This window comes from Plutella xylostella, chromosome 21, assembly GCF_932276165.1.
Source record: "Plutella xylostella chromosome 21, ilPluXylo3.1, whole genome shotgun sequence".
NCBI lineage: Eukaryota > Metazoa > Arthropoda > Insecta > Lepidoptera > Plutellidae > Plutella > Plutella xylostella.
Window position 1 is genome coordinate 9,765,867 of NC_064001.1, and position 18,941 is coordinate 9,784,807.

General features: G+C 41.2%; 1 protein-coding gene across 2 annotated transcripts in view; it reads left to right on the forward strand.

Moving 5' to 3' along the window:
- Positions 1 to 204: 204 nt before the first annotated feature.
- LOC105385631 (Bloom syndrome protein homolog) overlaps positions 205 to 18,941 on the forward strand; it is a 29,251-nt gene continuing 10,514 nt past the window's right edge. The window contains exons 1-23 of one of the 2 annotated variants that reach the window (XM_048628762.1): positions 205 to 471; positions 686 to 759; positions 916 to 968; positions 1,289 to 1,408; positions 1,489 to 1,749; positions 2,047 to 3,229; positions 4,684 to 4,839; positions 6,323 to 6,435; positions 6,697 to 6,875; positions 7,227 to 7,392; positions 8,146 to 8,270; positions 9,436 to 9,595; positions 10,455 to 10,542; positions 10,952 to 11,056; positions 11,516 to 11,616; positions 13,660 to 13,743; positions 14,101 to 14,258; positions 15,153 to 15,287; positions 16,007 to 16,171; positions 16,628 to 16,818; positions 17,493 to 17,685; positions 17,898 to 18,028; positions 18,391 to 18,492. In XM_048628762.1, coding sequence (XP_048484719.1) covers positions 392 to 471; positions 686 to 759; positions 916 to 968; positions 1,289 to 1,408; positions 1,489 to 1,749; positions 2,047 to 3,229; positions 4,684 to 4,839; positions 6,323 to 6,435; positions 6,697 to 6,875; positions 7,227 to 7,392; positions 8,146 to 8,270; positions 9,436 to 9,595; positions 10,455 to 10,542; positions 10,952 to 11,056; positions 11,516 to 11,616; positions 13,660 to 13,743; positions 14,101 to 14,258; positions 15,153 to 15,287; positions 16,007 to 16,171; positions 16,628 to 16,818; positions 17,493 to 17,685; positions 17,898 to 18,028; positions 18,391 to 18,488 — 4,119 coding nt within the window. In that variant the 5' untranslated portion in view covers positions 205 to 391 and the 3' untranslated portion in view covers positions 18,489 to 18,492. Of the gene's footprint in view, positions 472 to 685; positions 760 to 915; positions 969 to 1,288; positions 1,409 to 1,488; positions 1,750 to 2,046; positions 3,230 to 4,683; positions 4,840 to 6,322; positions 6,436 to 6,696; positions 6,876 to 7,226; positions 7,393 to 8,145; positions 8,271 to 9,435; positions 9,596 to 10,454; positions 10,543 to 10,951; positions 11,057 to 11,515; positions 11,617 to 13,659; positions 13,744 to 14,100; positions 14,259 to 15,152; positions 15,288 to 16,006; positions 16,172 to 16,627; positions 16,819 to 17,492; positions 17,686 to 17,897; positions 18,029 to 18,390; positions 18,517 to 18,941 lie in introns of those variants that run through there. The other variant, XM_048628761.1, reaches the window with a different exon arrangement.

An 18,941-nucleotide genomic window follows, 5' to 3' on the forward strand; every position in this document is an offset into this window, starting at 1 on the left:
GGCCGTGTATGTATGAAACAAGGACTTTGGATTATAACGAAATTCCTTGGTATGGAAGGAAACGAGAATGAGAATAATATATGAATAGCTTTACCACTTACGAAAAACTTATGGGAAAATATTATTACGGATATTTCAGACGTGCGGAAAATCGCACCTCATTTTCCACAGGATATTTTTAAGTTCTTTTGCATGTCAAAAGTCAAACAAAATGTTTGTTTTGTTACTCTGTGACTCACTCCCCACTGAAATTTGAATTATTTTAGCAAAAACTTTACTTTATTTATCCGGAATTTGATAATTTGAGTTAATTTAGAAAATCTCTACAAATAAGACATCGAACAATTTCTATCGGTTAAAAGCCATAAGTGTATTAAGTATCTCTAATGAAATGGCTTCGAAGAAACCTACAAAACAATTTTCGATGGCTAACTTTGTGACGAGAAATAGTAAAGATTCTAGCAACGCCTCGTAAGTATCATCAAACAAGCATCAAACATTAAATATTTGGTAGTCTTTTTAGTTCATAGTTCAATGAGACAGCCAAGTTACCTTATGAAGAAAATATGAATTTAGGTTATCTTTTTTTATTATTATTTATCTTTCTCTTTAGCTTTGAAGTATGTACTTACTACTTAGTCCTGATGTGTAACTGCAGTTCACTAATTATTTAAATCGTTTTCAGTCCATCCAGCCCTAAGCCTGCTGCTACAAAGTCATCCAAGTTCACTTTCAAGACCAAATCTACTGATAAACCATGTAAGTTTGATAGTGCTTACTTCTTTTGTTTTTAAATTCCTATAAGCCCTGTAATAGTGCAATTTCTCCACCACCATACTTCTCGGACTAGTCATAATATTGGTACTCACACTCACACACATTAAATTTGTACCTACTCACCCCAAATTGTTTCAGGGACACCACCATACAAGACAGCTACTGATAACAGTGGCTTTGCTACATCATCTGTAAGTTCGTGATAAATCAATATTTATTTGTTTATTTGGTCTGCCAAATGTTGTCTTGAAAAAACTTTTAGTGATAAGACCACATTTTTGTACCTATGTGTTTCTATATAAGCTTTATATTATTATTATAAATTCTTTATTGCCCATTTAAAAAAATGTACAAATGTGAACTGTAATGCTACTAGGCATTCTCTACCTCAATATAAATTCTGTTCTTATGCACAAATAAAGAATATTCTATTCTATTATATTTACTTCTTCAGAAATTCGCGTTTGATACATCCAGCACTGTGTGATCTTAAATGTTACTCCTTTTTCAGACAACATCTTATACTTCTCAAGCATCAAGGTCTATTCCACATAGCAACAATATAAATGATTTAAAGAGAGACCAGCCATTCAATAATGATAGCAATGACATATTTGATGGGATGGATGTGGTAAGTATTTAATATTAACTTAATCAAATCATATTCCTAACTACAAACAACATTAAACTAACAAAAACATTCTTTCACAGGATTATGATGACATACATGAAATCAAAAGTAAAACTCCAACACCAAATAAAGAACAGAACCGATCAATCAGAATCAGCGCTACTCCAAGCCCACCAAAGCCTAAACATACTGAGGCTGGAGGGAGCAAGAAACTGCAGACACCCAGCAAAGTGAGCCCGAAGAAAGGAAGAGACTCCTTGAGGAAATTGAAACTAGATGAGAGTATTGGAGACTTCTTAAATAATATTTCAAATCATCCAGCTTTAAGATCTTCAGATGGAGTAAGTATTTTTTATGTACCAAGTCAGTTTTGCCTACAATTTTTCATAATTGGTACCATTGACACCATTGTTGCTATCAAAATGAAATGTGGGGGAGTTCATTCACTTTATGAGACACATTTCAGATAATTACAGCAAATTTTGCAAGCCATGATTCATAGCAACCTATAATATGCGCCTGCATATTATAGGCAACAGCCTTGTTGCTTATCAATTTTCTAGATAGCACCTAAGTTTATTATTGCTATTATGAGTTTGATAGTAAACTTGATAACTATGAGCAATCTCTTTTGACAGGAAAAACTGAAGTCTGATGATAAGGATGAATGCAAAATGATGTATATTGAATTACTAGAGAAAATAAGTAATGCCTTTGACAGAATCCCAGATTCAATAAAAGAAAAGTTACCTGGCTTTGATTCAAAGTACTATACTAAAATGAAAAACTTAGGTTGTAAATTAAAGCACATTATTCAAAAGGAAAGTCCAAATGGAATTCATAAGAAAGTATCAAAGTTAAAGCTGGACAGCAGTGAAAAAAACAAGAAGAAGAAATCAATCAGCGATGACAGTCCTTCACAAATGTACATACATGATGATATTGATGATTTTGATCTAGAGTCCAGTCAAATTCCAGGGAAAAAGCCAATATTTGATGATGAACCTGCAACCAACAGCGACACTTCAACACCAGATTTCGTCAAGTTCAATAAAGGGGCGGGGCCAAGTAAAACCATATATTCAGACCTTATGGCCAAAAAATCACTGTCATTCGACACGTTTTCCCCTAACGCATCAAGAATAGAAGACAAAACCTTACAGTCAGATTCAGAACTTGATGTATCAGGCAATCAGAATAAGAGTAAAGGTAAATTTGTGTTCAAAAGGCCATCGCGGCTCACGATAGAGGGACCTAGCGACAAGTCGACGCCAATCCGAGACGCGCCGTCCAGTACTTTAGAGCGTCTTCGCAACGCCACCGAAAAACTTAAACCAATGGTTGAACAGCCGACAACTAGTGTTGCACCAATTTGCAACAGTTCTGTACAATTCCAACCACCGCAACTGAGTAAATCTTCCTTGATGAACTGCAACAAACCCTGTACAATAGTCTCTCCTATAGTCCAACAGCCAGAACCAGATTACGATGATGAAGAAGACACCATCAACATAAACTTTGATGATGAGGCAGATATTTTACCGGAGAGCTCTGTGATCAATATAACAGATTCTCTGCCGTTGTCAGACTCCCTTCCCAATACTCAGACGGTGAATGGTAAAGTAATACCAGTGGATGATGATGGCTGGCCGGAGTACAGGATAGAAGACTTTGAAGAAGAAATGGACGCGCTAGACACCAGTAATAATGAGCAAAAAGTGATCAATTTGATGGAACTGTCTGTTGTGAAGGAAAAGAAAAAGAGTAAATACGAAGGAATGGGCGATTTTGCGGTCGGAACCAAGAATGATGGCATCACTGGTCAGTAATTTTATTGATACACTATCTTTCGATCAGTAACCCTCCTCTCATAGGCCTATTGCTTCCACATTTCTTATTGCCTTTTCGTTCTTATGTATTCAGCCGCCACTATTTCCATTTTGATAACGCAAAAAGTGGTGGAACTTTAAACATTAACTTAAGATTGCCTTCGCTTTGCTAAAGTTGGAAGCATTGAGTATGAATGGTCTGGAAACGAAATAGGCAGACGTTCCCCTCTGGCGGGGTGGTAGGCCAGAAAGGCCCACCGATTTATAAAAACTAGTTGCAGTCTCAATTTTCACTAGACTCAATCTAGTTGGCAAAGCGTTCGTTTCATAGAAAATGATTTGTTTACATACTAAAATGACAGCTTCAATTCATAGAATATCCGGATTCCGGATTTGATCACAGATTTGGTCATGGTTTATTGTTATTAGCTGTTTCCTAGCAACCAATGTCAAAAAAATGCAATAGTGATGTACCGGTATGTAGATATGTATTAATCGACAAAAAAGGTCATAGTTGGGAAGCGTCCGTAGTCGAATTGGCTTCAGTAATCGTAACTGATCGCTGAGGTTAAGCAACAACTGACACGGTCAGCCATTGGTAGGTACAGCATGAGTTACCGATTTCAAATGGTTCTTTTCTGGACGCTTCCGTGCTTCGGACGGGACGTAAAGCCGTGGGTCCCGGTTGCTGCTTCGGCAGCAGTCGTTAAGCCTAGTCAGAGGCCGCACTTACTCGACAACTTCAGTGCATTGTACTCATTCAAAAACGGCGATACGGCTCGCGACCTAATACGTGAGTATAAATGTACAGCGAAAAGCGGGTGACTTCGTTTATTAATCATTCCTAATTAAATTTAACTATACCTAATTAATTTGAAATTAGTATTTCTAAACCATGTTCTCGAATTCATCGATAACACTTATCGATAATTGTTACATCCATTGGCAAGAAAAATGAAGACACTGTGTTCATTATTAAATGTCACTTCACGTAACCCTTATTGCTGGGAATTAAAACTCATAATGAAATGTCCCATGAGACATAATCATGGTAAACGGTAAAATTTCCCCCCGCAAGAATTGGCAGACTTTTTTGTATCAAGAAAGATCGCTATGACGCTTCCCGAGGGTACACCCGAGTCCGCGTTGTTCTATGGTTGGAAGCTTTCATAACAATAAAATACAATACAATACAATACAATAATCTTTATTTGCACACCATAAAAAAAACTTAAATCTAACTTAAATAACATTGATGCACAAATGGCGGTCTTATCGCTAAAAGCGATCTCTTCATAACGTGTATATTTTACTTTAGGTTTACCTAGTGTAGTGTATAAATAACATAGTTTTAATAACAAAAAAAGATTGACGGTAGACTTGATCACGGTTGTGGCCCTCTAAATGTATTTACACAGCCATCATAGCTACAACATTTCTCTGCAGGTGAATTCGACGGCACGTCCTACCCTCACTCGTCGCTCATGATGGAGGCTCTCCGGGAGCGCTTCGGGCTGCGCTCGTTCCGCCCCAACCAGCTGCAGGCGGTCAACGCCACGCTGCTGGGCCACGACTGCTTCGTGCTCATGCCCACTGGAGGGGGTCAGTCACTTAATCTTATCTATATTGAAATATAGAATAGAATAGAATACTACTTTATTGACAAAAAATAACACAAATAACAATTTATACGGTGGAGTTAAAGCAATAGGCGGCCTTATCGCTAAAAGCGATCTCTTCCAGGCAACCTTTGGGTGGAGGAATGACTTAAAGAATAAGTAAGGAAATATATACGCTTCTGGTCAGGACCGAAGGACTGACATTGATGTTCCCAACATTTTGACTGAGTAAGTAACTTAAGCGGAGTTTTTTTAAAGATTTGGACCCATAATAACAGTTGCTTTTAGTATATGTCTATTCTGCAAGTTCAAAAGGTGCAATTTTATAAGTGGATTTTCCTGAACATTCCAGGTAAACTTTGCTGTCCCACACATAAGTATTTGACTTTTGTCATTGAACTGCGGGGTTTTGCGCTTATACCCGATTGCATTTTTAAAATTAAGTATGAAACCTCTAGACCGCATCCACTGATAACCCCCGCTGGTCCCTACGGCCCCCCCTCCCCTCACTCCCCGCTCATGATGGAGGCTCTCCGGGAGCGCTTCGGGCTGCGCTCGTTCCGCCCCAACCAGCTGCAGGCGGCCAACGCCACGCTGCTGGGACACGACTGCTTCGTGCTCATGCCCACTGGAGGGGGTCAGTCACTATACAATACAATACAATATAACTTTATTGAACAAAACACACAACATACATTAAATAACAAAAGGAGTAAGCACAATAGGCGGCCTTATCGCTAAAAGCGATCTCTTCCAGGCAACCTTTGGGTGAATGAGAGACTTATTGAGTAGAAGAGGAAGGTGTACACGTATTGCATTTAAATACTAGTGATATTTTTATGTTTTAATAATAAATACTTAGATACATACATACAAATATACTATAGTGTTATATAGAATGGACTGTTATCCATAAACGGTCTTTGAGGTCAGGACCGAAGGACCAACATTTTGTTTGAGTGAGTAACTTTAGCGGAGTAAGGCCACGCTGCTGGGCCACGATTGCTTCGTGCTCATGCCCACTGGCGGAGGTGCGTAGCTATGCTTATACAGGATGTTGCAAAAGTAGTATACCTACTAAGCCGAAAGGAGGCGCGAAAAACAACAGGTATACATAGTGATGATGTGATCCGATGATGGCGACCTCAGGGGCTAGTAGGACTTCTTCGGTGGTGGGCGTGGATGTGACTCTTGAAACCCAGCTTCATGACAAAGGCATAGTATAGAGGCATGTATGCAACAAAGTTTGTATGGGTAAGTATTTTTTTTCGCGTATTTTCAAAAGTCTTAGACAAAAAGTTGTTTAGATTGAGCCCCTGAGTCACTCCATTACGGCTTCGTATACCTACTGATAAACCGTTCAGTTGACTGGTCAGGACTGAAGGACCAAAATTTTGTGCTCCCGACATTTTGTTTGAGACTATTTCCAATAGAAACTTTGACTAATGAATGATTTCTATTTCCAGGTAAATCCCTGTGCTACCAACTGCCTGCCATCCTGACTCCGGGGGTGACCATCGTGATATCGCCGCTCAAGTCTCTCATCTTGGACCAAGTCAATAAGCTATTGTCTTTGGATGTAAGTTTAAGAATATTAGATTTTTTTGTTTCATGTATACATGATTAGAAAACCTTATAAATGGTCTTGTAAAAGAAATCTATGTGCATCTGCCTTCCTCATCCAGCCAGATTCTAGTGCTTGGACGTGGATTACAATTAGTAGCATCCTAGCAGGCCTTAGGCATTGCGTACTTTCATCATCTAAACCCCGCACAAAAGGCCCTATTTCTTACTTTTACATCTACCTTAAACTATACCCCAAAATAAAACCTGCCCTCAGATCCCAGCCGCCCACTTATCAGGCGACGTCTCCCTATCCGAAGTAGACGAGATCTACCACAAGCTGTCAATGAGGGAGCCACTGTTGAAGCTTCTCTACGTCACTCCGGAGAAGATCAGCAGTTCCCCCAAGTTCCAGAGCATGTTGGACGCGCTGTACTCAAGGGAGAAGATCGCTAGGTGAGTTGGTTGCTCTTGAGTTGTTCTGGTACCCTGGTACTTTTATGTTACTCTTCATGGTTTACGCAAGTTTCAGAGCCAGTTGGTTAGATCATGTAGGTATTACCAGTTAATTAAATTTCTCCAAAGACACTTTTTTGAGTCTCTCAGAGGTGAGCGGTAAGGCGCATGTGGAATGTGTGACGCCATTGGTCTATCTATGACTGTAAAGACGCACCTCGAATTCTGATAAGTGATTCCGATAATTGAAGTGTTTCTGCCACTGCCACATTAGTCATTATTACTGGTCTCTATTACCTAACATTTTAGTTTTTACCTATCTGTTAATAATTATGTTTGGAATTGTTTCAGGTTCGTAATAGACGAAGCCCATTGCGTATCTCAATGGGGCCACGACTTCAGGCCAGACTACAAGAAGTTATTCATACTGCGAGAGAGGTTCCCTAGAGCACCGCTTATGGCACTGACTGCTACCGCCACGCCACGGGTCAGACTGGACATATTGCATCAACTTAAGGTAACTATAGCACCCCTATTTTTCGTCGGTGGTAAATCATTTTATTAGCTGACATACTAGGAACACATGAGTTGATAGAGAAGTCTGTTAACTGCGATAACAATAAATAGTGTACTAGGATCACATAAGGCTACAAGAAGTTATTCATACTGCGGGAGAGGTTCCCTAGAGCACCGCTCATGGCACTCACTGCTACCGCTACTCCACGGGTCAGACTGGACATACTTCATCAACTTAAGGTATAACACTCATCTTTTGTGTCTTTAGTCAACAATAAAGATGTAATTTTATTAGCTGTAACAAGCGTTTGCGTACCAGGAACACAGGAGTTGGTAGAGGAGTCTGCTAACTGCGATAACGAGCATTATGTAAGTTATCCTGTGTGTACTAGGATTGCATAGGGCTACACGAAGTTATTCATACTGCGAGAGAGGTTCCTTAGAGCACCACTTATGGCATTCACTTCTACCGCCACACCACGGGTCAGACTAGACATTTTGCATCAAGGTAGTAAACTCAGACAATAACTTATAACACCCCTTTTTCTCCGTTGGCGGTTATCAATATAAATATTCAAATTACAAGCCTCACGGTACTAGGAACACAGGAGTTTTTAAAGGAAATAGCAAACATGCACTCAGCAGATAAGCTGAAGTTATACTGTGAGTACTAGGATCACATAGGACTACAAGAAGTTATTCATACTGCGTAACTCGTGAAACTTCGCTTCAAAGCATGAAAATTCCCTTTCAGGTGACGAATTGCAAGTGGTTCCTATGCAGCTTCAACCGGCCGAACCTCAAGTACGAAGTTGTGGAGAAGAAGCCCAAGTCTGTTAACCAGGAGATCGCCAAGATCATCAAGGAAAAGTTCATGAAGTGAGTCTTTTGTTTCACTATGCTGCATAGTTTATGCATAATATGGTCGTGATGATTACATTACATTATAATAAGCCAATAGTATACACTAGAACAGTAACTTCATCACTCTCATCATTTCTTCTTTGAGTGTGTCGGTGAGAACCACTAATGCTTATCCAAGGTTTGTCACCGAAAGGATAAGCCAGTCAGATAAATCAGATCTAACCCCTACTCACATCGTAAGGGTGGACCAGGCAGACTGGAAGGCGTCCCTTGCTACATTTATTATCCCTTCGTGATCAATCTTTATAAAAATGTGGCATAGTTCTTCATAAGAAAGAAAGAAAGAAAGAAAAAACATTTATTGCCACATAATCGGGAAAACACAATAAAACACAAATACAAAATAAACTTAAGATTAAAAGGTGGCAAAAGGACAAACTCAGCAATGCTGCGAGTTATACCTCGTATAATCTATGCAGCGCTGGTTTTCAGTATGCCCTGAACTTAGGTGCTAAATTATATACTAATAAATTAATTAAACTAGTTACACAAGCTTAATTTGATAATAAATGGTACAGTTTTATATATAAATAAATACTTTATAATAAATATTATAGTTTTATATACAAATAAATAATAATACTTAAATATTATAGTTTTATAAATATGAATTAAATTAAATATTGTTCATATATGTATAAAGGCAACTAGAAGTAGAGTAGATTGTTATAAGTCAACTTGCAGTGTCATTGAAGCCAGTCTGTCTTATCAGTTAGGTTCATTTTTATTTTTTAAAAATATATGTCCGTGCCGCATTTGAGGTTTGTTTTTGTTTTAAAATATTTTTTAATTTATATTTAAAAGAAATGCGTGACATATTCTTCTGAAGAGGCGGGGGTAAGTCGTTCCAAATTTTTGAAGCAGCGTATTTGAAACCGCCTTTGAACCCAACTGTCCTATGTTGTGGTATCCATGCATTATTTCGCGCCCTACTACGAGTATTATATTGGTGTGCATAAGTAGCTATACACTTCTGTACCTTGTCAAACTGACGAACCGTTAATGTTTCAATGAATGGATAGGCGGCTTGTTAGATTGACAAGGTACAAATGTGCTGATTGTATGCATCGTGTGCGCAAAACAACTGTGCTTCACAATAACCGTCGTCTTTCCCCCCCAGTGTCTCCGGCATAGTGTACTGCCTGTCGCGGCGCGAGTGCGAGACGCTGTGCGAAGACCTACGTAAAGCTGGTATCCAGGCGGGCGCGTACCACGCTGGTCTTAGTGACAAGAAGAGAGAGGCCGTGCAGTCGGGCTGGGTCGCTGATAGGCATAAAGTTGTGAGTTTATTTTTTATATTAACACTTTCATCATCAGCCAATAATCATCCACTGCTGGACATAGGCCTCTCCCAAGGAGCGCCACAACACTCGGTCCTCGGCCTTCCTCATCCAACCACTACCCGCCATCCGCCTAAGGTCGTCAGTCCAGCGGGCAGGAGGGCGTCCCACGCTGCGTTTGCCTGTTCGTGGTCTCCACTCGAGAACTCGTCTACCCTAACGGTTATCGGTTCTTCGGCAGATATGACCAGCCCACTGCCACTTCAGCTTGCATATTTTGACAGCTATGTATATATGTAGCTATACGATCCATCTGAGAAACCCCAAGCATAGCTCTCTCCATAGCACGCTGAGCGACTTTAAATCGGAGGACCAGTCCTACCGTCACTGTCCACGTCTCTCCACCATACGTATTAACACTTTATTGTATACATACAAAATACATATAGGTACAATAAAATATATGGAGAGAATTAAACTAAACTAGTATACAAGGGCGGACTTACCGCCTAAACGCGATCTCTTCCAGTCAACCCTGATGTTATAAGCACAGTGAGGCAGACGGTAATCTACTAGCTTAGAAAATACTTTTCTGGCTATGCCGGTTGGCTACTATTGGTGTAAAGCCGCGAGGAAGCCCTACGAATCCTTTTGTATCATTCGTTCATAAATGCAACATACACAACACAATGTAACCGCCATTTTGTTATTATTTCATGATAATTATGATTATGTAATAGCTTGTAGGTAAGCTCGAAAGATCACTTTAACCTTTCACTGCTATAAAAAATTCAGTTTCACTAGAACACAATAATAAATTAATTTGTACAAACTAACAGTGATTGTGATTTTTTCTCAGATCTGCGCGACGATAGCGTTCGGCATGGGAGTAGATAAGGCAGACGTGAGATATGTCATACACCACAGCATGCCCAAGTCGGTCGAAGGTAACATAGTCCATCGATCTATAGATTCTAATGTTACAAAGAGAAATGAAATAATTGAATATTGTGTGAATCTTTGCCACTCTTCCACGTTAAACAATTTAACAGATTTTCATAAAAATTGGTATGCAGGAAGCTAAAACTCTGGATTAACACTACTGGAATAATTACAAAAAACTAACATGCTTATTTTTAATCCAGAATTCCCACAGGAAACCCTTTACCAGTTAACCTTAGTAAAATATACCTAGCAAGACTACTATGACTATAAGGGTAAACGATACTGTACTTACCCTGATAAATAGTTATTTATGCATGTACATACCTAACTACCCTGATAAATACAGTTAGTCATGCCTGCTTCAGCAATCTGTCAAAGTATAGGTAATGATTATATTTGATGTATCCACAGGCTACTACCAGGAGACGGGGCGCGCGGGGCGCGACGGCGAGCCGGCGCTATGTCTCATGTACTACTCGTACACCGACGTCATACGATACCGGAGGCTGCTCGACAGTACGTAACTTCTGAATACTTATGTAGCCCTAGTACATGTTTTACAGGAAACATGCGTTCTGCTAGATATTTGATTATCGCACTTGCAGAAATTATCGTTAAACTACAATCGTCAATCGATTGTTGTAATTACGGCTAGAACGCACTTCGAATACTCGCTTATATTATTTCATAAATTATACATGTAGATGGACGCCATTTCCACTCTCAAGCAATGAATAAATTTCATCCACAAAATGTGCACCAATTTTAGAAAAACATTTTATTTTAAAATTGATCACGATATTTACTTTTTGATACGCTGTTATATGTACTTCAATATTGTAGACAGCGATATGAAGCCAGCCTTTTCCGTTTAGGAGTAATTTTTGCTATATCACTGTCACTTTTCCATAGCTCACTAGTATAGTGTTTTTCAACTTTATGTACCCGATCTTTACACAATTTTTTCCCCAACAGTGGAACGAAATGCGTCTGCCGAAGCGAAGCGCGTGCACATAGAGAACCTGCTGCGCATAGTGGAGGTGTGCGAGAGCGTCGGCGAGTGCCGCCGGAGCCAGGTCAGATAATAATAATAAATAAATAAATATGAGAGGACATCTCACACACGGCCATCCGACCCCAAACTACGCAGAGCCTGTGATATGGGTGTGGGACAGCTGATATATCTACACAAATATATAGAATAGAATAGAATATTGCTTTACACCACATAAATCAGACATACAAAAAAGCATACTTGTAAACTAGAACTAATGTACAATAGACGGCCTTATCGCTGAGAGCGATTTCTTACAGGCAACCTTATATATTGCGACCAATAATAACATACCTACATAACATCATATACAACGCTATGTCGGAGGCACATAAAGAACCTGCTGCATAGTGGAGTGCCGCCGGAGCCAGGTCAGACATACCTACATAACATCATATACAACGTTATGTCGGAGGCACATAGAGAACCTGCTGCATAGTGGAGGTGTGCGAGAGCGTGGCCGAGTGCCGCCGGAGCTAGGTCAGACATCATCATAATAAATAAATACATATGTGGGGACATCTCACACACGGCCATCCGGCCTAGAAGCCCGAAGCTAGGCAGAACCTGTTATGGGTATCGGACAGCTGATATTATATACACAAATACCTACATAGAATAGAATAGAATATTGCTTTACACCACATAAATCAGACATATAAAAAAACATACTTGTAGACTAGAACTAATGTACAATAGGCGACCTTATCGCTGAGAGCGATCTCTTACAGGCAATCTTGCAATTGCGGAATGTGCCAATAACAGCATACCTACATAACATCATATACAGCGCTATGCCGCCGGAGCCAGGTCACACATACCTACATAACATAATATCATATACAAACAGATACATAATGCAAAGACGTGACTACGAAGCGTCCGTAGCCGAGCTGGCTTCAGTGATCGTAACTGATCACTGAGGTTAAGCAACACATGGAACGGTCAGCCATTGTACGGGTGACCGATTTCAAGTGGTTTTTTTCTGGACACTTTAAGCCGTGGGTCCCGGTTGCTGTCGCAGTCGTTAAGCCTAGTTATTATAGAGGCCTTCGAGCAGCTCGAAAACATCTGACAGTCGGGTTGCCCACTTACCCTACAACTCTCTCAGCACAAGCTTACTAGTATTTGGGATCCACTAACCCGCACTAGGCCTAAAACCCTTAACTCAAGTGTCTTAGAAACTATAGCTCGACAAATTCGTGCGCGACCCTCCTTGCGGGGTGAAAGACGTGGGAGGGACGAGGTAACCAAGGTGACAGCGGGTAGCGGGTGGTGTAGCGGGGAAGGGCAACGCGTGCACTGCACGTCATTATTACGGCAGTCTCGGCCGCGCAGCCGAGGCGGCCACATGTGTTGTAGAATCTGTCATAATTTGAGTGCGACGCACATGAGACCACTGATCCTGAGACCATTAGTCTCAAGATCTGTGTTGAGGCCAGAACCTCCACAATCTTTGAAATATTTATCCTTTTAATTTTTACAATCATATTATTATTATCTATGATTCGCCAATAAAATAACGTCAAAAACCACAAATCGTATAATTTCGCAAATAGATTAAATCGCATTATAAAACTATATAATCTTCGGGGATTTTCTGTATAACCGTGTGTCGAATCAGCCCTGAGTCTAATGAGTAAGCCTATTGTACGACAGACTAAATGAATAAGTTGATGAAGATGACGATGACGACGACAACGTGACATGGATAACATAAAATACTTTAACATAAATAAATACAAATACTCTGCCTATTAGTCTGTCCTCAACTGCCAACAATACTTTAAATGAATAAATAATAAAACTAGTTTTAAGAACCTTTTTATTGATCAACATAATTTACTTCTTACATTACGCCACAAATAGTGACAAGTCATCGCGAGATTTATCCGGGCACACTTTTCTCCGTGTGTACTATGTGTTCAAAAATGTCGTGCTACCTCGCCCCCGCCACTTCTTTCACCCCGCAAGGAGGGTCGCGCACGAAGTTGTCAAGCTATAGGCTGTGCTGTCCTATTCTCTCTCAGCTGCTGAGTTTAAATGTTGTCTCTTTTCCTCCCAGGTGCTGTCATACCTCGGCGAGCGACTCAGTCCAGACCAGTGCGACCCCAAGTGTGATAACTGCATGAGAAAGGACGAATTTAAGGTATGTGTAATAGTTATATCATTATTAGTACAAGATAGGTGTAATAACACTAACAGATGTCACCCATGATTGAATTAATTAATTCATGGTTACTAGTTCTTATACTTATGTGGAAATTAATTAATATTAGGAATTGTCGTGCTTCACTCGGCTCTTTTCATCAAATTCTGAATGTTATCTTTCTAGACAAACTCATACATACCTACCTACCCTAAAGTCTCAATGAATCCACATTCCGCGAAGAGAAAGAAAGAAAACATTTATATTATTCATTGTAAAATGAAAATTCTACTAAAACTACCCCCCATTCGAATACAGGCTCTTTTATATTACTAACCCCCCAATACCCTCCCACAGCCAGTAGACGTGACCGAGGACTGCAAGCGCATCGTGCGCTGGGTGAGGTCCGCCTCTACTGGTCGCGCGCAGTACACTCTGCTACATGTGGCGGACGCTCTCCGGGGGTCCATGCAGCAGCGGCTGAAGGAGCTGCAGAACAGCGATATACACGGACGGTAAGGATTTATGATAGAATAGATATAGAATAGCATATATATTCTTTATTTGTACACAAAACATGAACAAAATTACAAAAAACCTAATCTGTACATATGTACAAATGGCGGCCGTATCGCTTAAAGCGCTTTCTTCCACACAACCTTGTTCCCGACATACATGGACGGTGAGGATGCATGTTACTTGGTTAGAGATAGATAGAAGGAATATTCGTTATTTGTAAACAAAAACATGGACAAAATTACAAAAACGTAATCTAACACATTTGTACAAATGGCGGCCTTATCGCTTAAATCGATTTCTTCCAGACAACTTTTGGGTGGAAGGATAGACTGTTTTTAATAGCATGAAGCCGAGCGAAGCGATATTGACTCGCTTCGCTCGGCTTTCTATATCTTGAGAAATCCCGATTTCGTATGTATCTGTCTGTGGTACTGTAGCTCCCAAACTACTGAACCGATTTTTGTTTTGTTTTTTCTGGGTCATAGGTAATGTTACTCCGAGTGTTCTTAGCCGTCTTTTATCTAAATCGGCCTGGCCGTTCGATAGCTATGCGACTTTTAGTGTTGAATGTCGGATGTCTTATTGGTTCTAGATATCCTTGGCCTTATATTTCTATAATGCTTTCGCCATTTCTTTCCTCCTTAATGACGGGGCCTTTGTGAAATGGTGGTAGAGTAATATTTATACGATTGACAAGTAATGGGGAAGAAAACCAAGTGAAACTTTCGCAGCATCAGCGAGTGTGCTTTTTTGGCTCTTTCCAATGACATTGTTAGGGAGAAAAATGGCGACAGAACCAACCAATTAGAACTGGGAAATTAGGCACAGTCGCCTAAGGCGCCATCTGTAATTAGCTTTATTTTTATGCTGACCATATTGTTTTGTTCCAGATGCAAGACCTGGCCCCGAGGGGACCCCCCGCGCCTGCTCCGACAACTCGTAGTTCGCGGGCTGCTGGCGGAGCGTCTGGTTCTACACAACGACATCGCGTCCGCCTACCTAGCACTGGGCCCGCAAGTCGACCAGTAAATAAATAAATAAACAAATATGTGGGGACAATTAATGTGTGGAGAGCTATGCTTGGGGTTTCTCTGATGGATCGTATCAGAAATGAGGTTATCCGTCAGAGGACTAAGGTTACCGATATAGCTGTCAAAATATGCAAGCTGAAGTGGCAGTGGGCTGGTCATATCTGCCGAAGAACCGATAACCGTTGGGGTAGACGAGTTCTCGAGTGGAGACCACGAACAGGCAAACGCAGCGTGGGACGCCCTCCTGCCCGCTGGACTGACGACCTTAGGCGGGTGGCGGGTAGTGGTTGGATGAGGAAGGCCGAGGACCGAGTGTAGTGGCGCTCCTTGGGAGAGGCCTATGTCTAGCAGTGGATGATTATTGGCTGATGATGATGATGATGAATAATGTGGGGACATCTCACACACGGCCATCCGACCCCAAGCTAGGCAGAACCTATGTTATGGGTGTCGGACAGCTGATATATCTACACAAATACATATATAGATAGGGTACATAGATACTAAATATAAATATCAACACCCAAGACCCGAGTACAAATATCTATCTTTAAACAAATATCTTCGTGTTTCCAGTGGTCATCAGTTCTTCTGCAGATATCACCGACCAAGTGGTACCACTTAAATATCCTACGATCTATCGATGTCCGATCTCAACTGACTGTACAATAATTTATACACATTTTCTTTAACCACTCTCCATTCTCTCACAGACTAATGAACGGCAACCTCAAGATAATCTTCCCCATGAAGTGTGAGAAGAAGTCCTCACTAGTCACATCATCAGACCCGTCCCGGCTCGCGCCCGCCGCGCCCGTCACGGCGCTAGTGAGGAGGATTGAAGACCGTTGTTATGCAGATTTAGTTGAGGCTTGCAGGTGGGTACTTAATGAGATTGAATAGTACAGGCTCCGCGGCATGGGAACGTTATCGATGACGATGAAATCGTTTAATCCGCGTTCCACTAATGACTTGATACATAATACTAATACCTACTTAATCCACTAATGATTGAACTTGATACAGTGACATTTATCGACGTCGATAACGGAACCGTGCAGCGGGAACAATTTATATGTATTATTAGATCCCATTGGAGGCAGGTTTTGCTGTTCGCATTTCCACTATTGATCATCGTCATGACCCAAAGAGCGCCACAATACTCTGTTATTCCCTCCTCCAACCACTACCGGATATGTGTCTATATGAGGTTGTTGGTTTAGCGTAACGGAGGGCGTCTCAAGCTACAAATAAGAGCCTATTATTTCTTAATTTAGGAGTGTTTTTTAGCTTATATTAACATTATATCCAACCCCAAAACCTCTACCTTCCAGGGAGATGGGCGCGGCTCGCAACATCACGCTTGTAGCAGTCATGCCGCTAGCAGCCCTAAAAGCCATGGCGGCGCGGCTGCCCGAGACGGCTGAAGACATGTTGTCATTACCTCATGTTACAAGAGCTAACTACGACAAGTTCGGGCATCAGCTGTTGACGATTACCAGCCAGTATGCTGTGGAGAAGATGGGTGAGTTGAGTTGTTTAGGGGTATGGTGCCCTGGTGCCCTGCCGCGGTGGCCTGCGCCTAAAAGTATACAAGCGAAGTTTTAAAAATAGCGATCTCAAGCTCACATGCTGCTCAAGCACATCCACATAAACACCACTGCTACACACATCACACACAACACGTCCCCGGATTAATAACAGATGTAGCTGGTCCCTTCATCATCAGGGATCGCTATTTTAAAAACTCTGCCTGTATACTTTTAGGCGCAGGCCACCGTACCTATGAGATAGAACCAGTAGCTTTATCACTAAAGTGTAGTAAGTGTTGTAGGTGACTTCTATAGTTCGATGATACTCTGGTATCGGTGACATAATAGAACAGGCTGCTTTATCGCAAAAAGCGATGACTTGCGGGATGTTTCCTATAGTTGAAGTTGTAAGAGTAGCTAAAATAGAGATAACTGATAACACACAAGAATATTTTTCTTTTGGCAGTTATGGTGCCGTATAAATCCTCAGATTTAGGTGAATACCATAATAAAAGCGTGTAACCAATAAATACATAATACTACTCAGCGAAGCGTACGTTTCTACTGTTCCTGAAAGTTTGATAAATAAAACGCCATAAGCAACTTTTTTCTTTACCTCTCTTTCTTCATAACTCAGAGTACTAACCAAACCTCCCATTTACCCCAGGCCTCCTAATGCAATACCAAGACGAGTTAGAAGCGGAAACCTCCGCCCAGGCGGCGCCCCAGAACGACTTTCAAGACGACTCAGGGGCGGGCTCGGACACGGACTGGGGCGCGCTGGGGCGGGCCAGTGGGGGCGGCAGTAGTGGGGGCGGGTATAGAGGCCGTGGCGGGCGCAGGGGCGGCGTGAGGAAGAGGTGAGGAGTAAGCTTTTACTAGTTTTATGTAGGACCGGACCGGGGGGGTCAATCTCTATTGCCAAAAACTAAATTTTGGAGCGCTGCAGTGAGAGCCCCGACTCTATCTCGTTGTATTAAACGTGCCAATTGCATGACAACTTCGTTTCGCCAAACAAAAAAACTTCATCTAATACATTTGTACTAATATACCTATTCATTTGTACCTACAGATTCAAGCGCGGCGGCGGCAAGGCTAAGACAGCGTCTGCCGCCAAGAAGAAGGCGGTGCGGGGCGGCGCGGGGGGTGCCGGGGGCGCGGGGAGAGGCTCGCCCGCCGCCGCGCCTAGCTGGAAGACTACTGGTTAGTATCTGTCATGTTTGATCATCATCAACATTAATATTATTATAGGCCTTTTCCATCCCAACTCATTCTAATAACTATTATGTTATAACATGGTTTATTTTTTTTTGCTAAAACAATACAAATGGTCATCTGCTGCTAGCCAAATTATGTAAGTGCTTCCAACGAGCGTCACAACGATTCGATCGTGTCTTCATTCCTACTACTACTAGTATATATTATTGAGTCTGGTGTTTTCAGACTGCTAAAGGTACTTATTATAAAATCCAAAATTTTGAGTTTATAACTAAGACTTGATAGAAGCCTCTCTACTTTCGTGTCCATTCATCCTCCATTCAACCAACATTGCATTTATTCCCCAGTGGGTCACAAGCTGGGCACGATGCCGATGCCAAAACACAGCTCCGTCGTGAACACGCGCCCCGGCGTCTTCAAGAGCAGCAAACTGAGCTCGCTGTAGCACCGTGAGTTATCTTCTATGTACAGGCTGATACTATAAGTACAGTAAGTCGAAAGGGTGAGACTTACTGCCAGTTTCTATAACTCTATCTATCGATGACTGGTAGTTGCTTTCATACGATTTTGATAGATTGTAACCTTTCATTCTGTCAAAATCGTATGAAAGTAACTACCAGTTATGGATAGACAGAGTTATACATAGAAACTGGCAGTTATGGAGTCAATCTGATCAGGTTTCGCGAATTTTCAAAATTTGGAGAGCAAAAGTTGTTCTAAAATTCTAAATGACCGCTAAGTCACCTATTTTTGGTTTACTACACCCTTTTTTGTACACCCGGTATATCATTCTCGCAGGTAAATAATATGAGTGAAAATGGCGGACGGGATATATTCAGCTAACTTTAACAGTAGGCTGGTCAACGGCTTCCTGCTCCCAAATATTTTGCTACGTAAA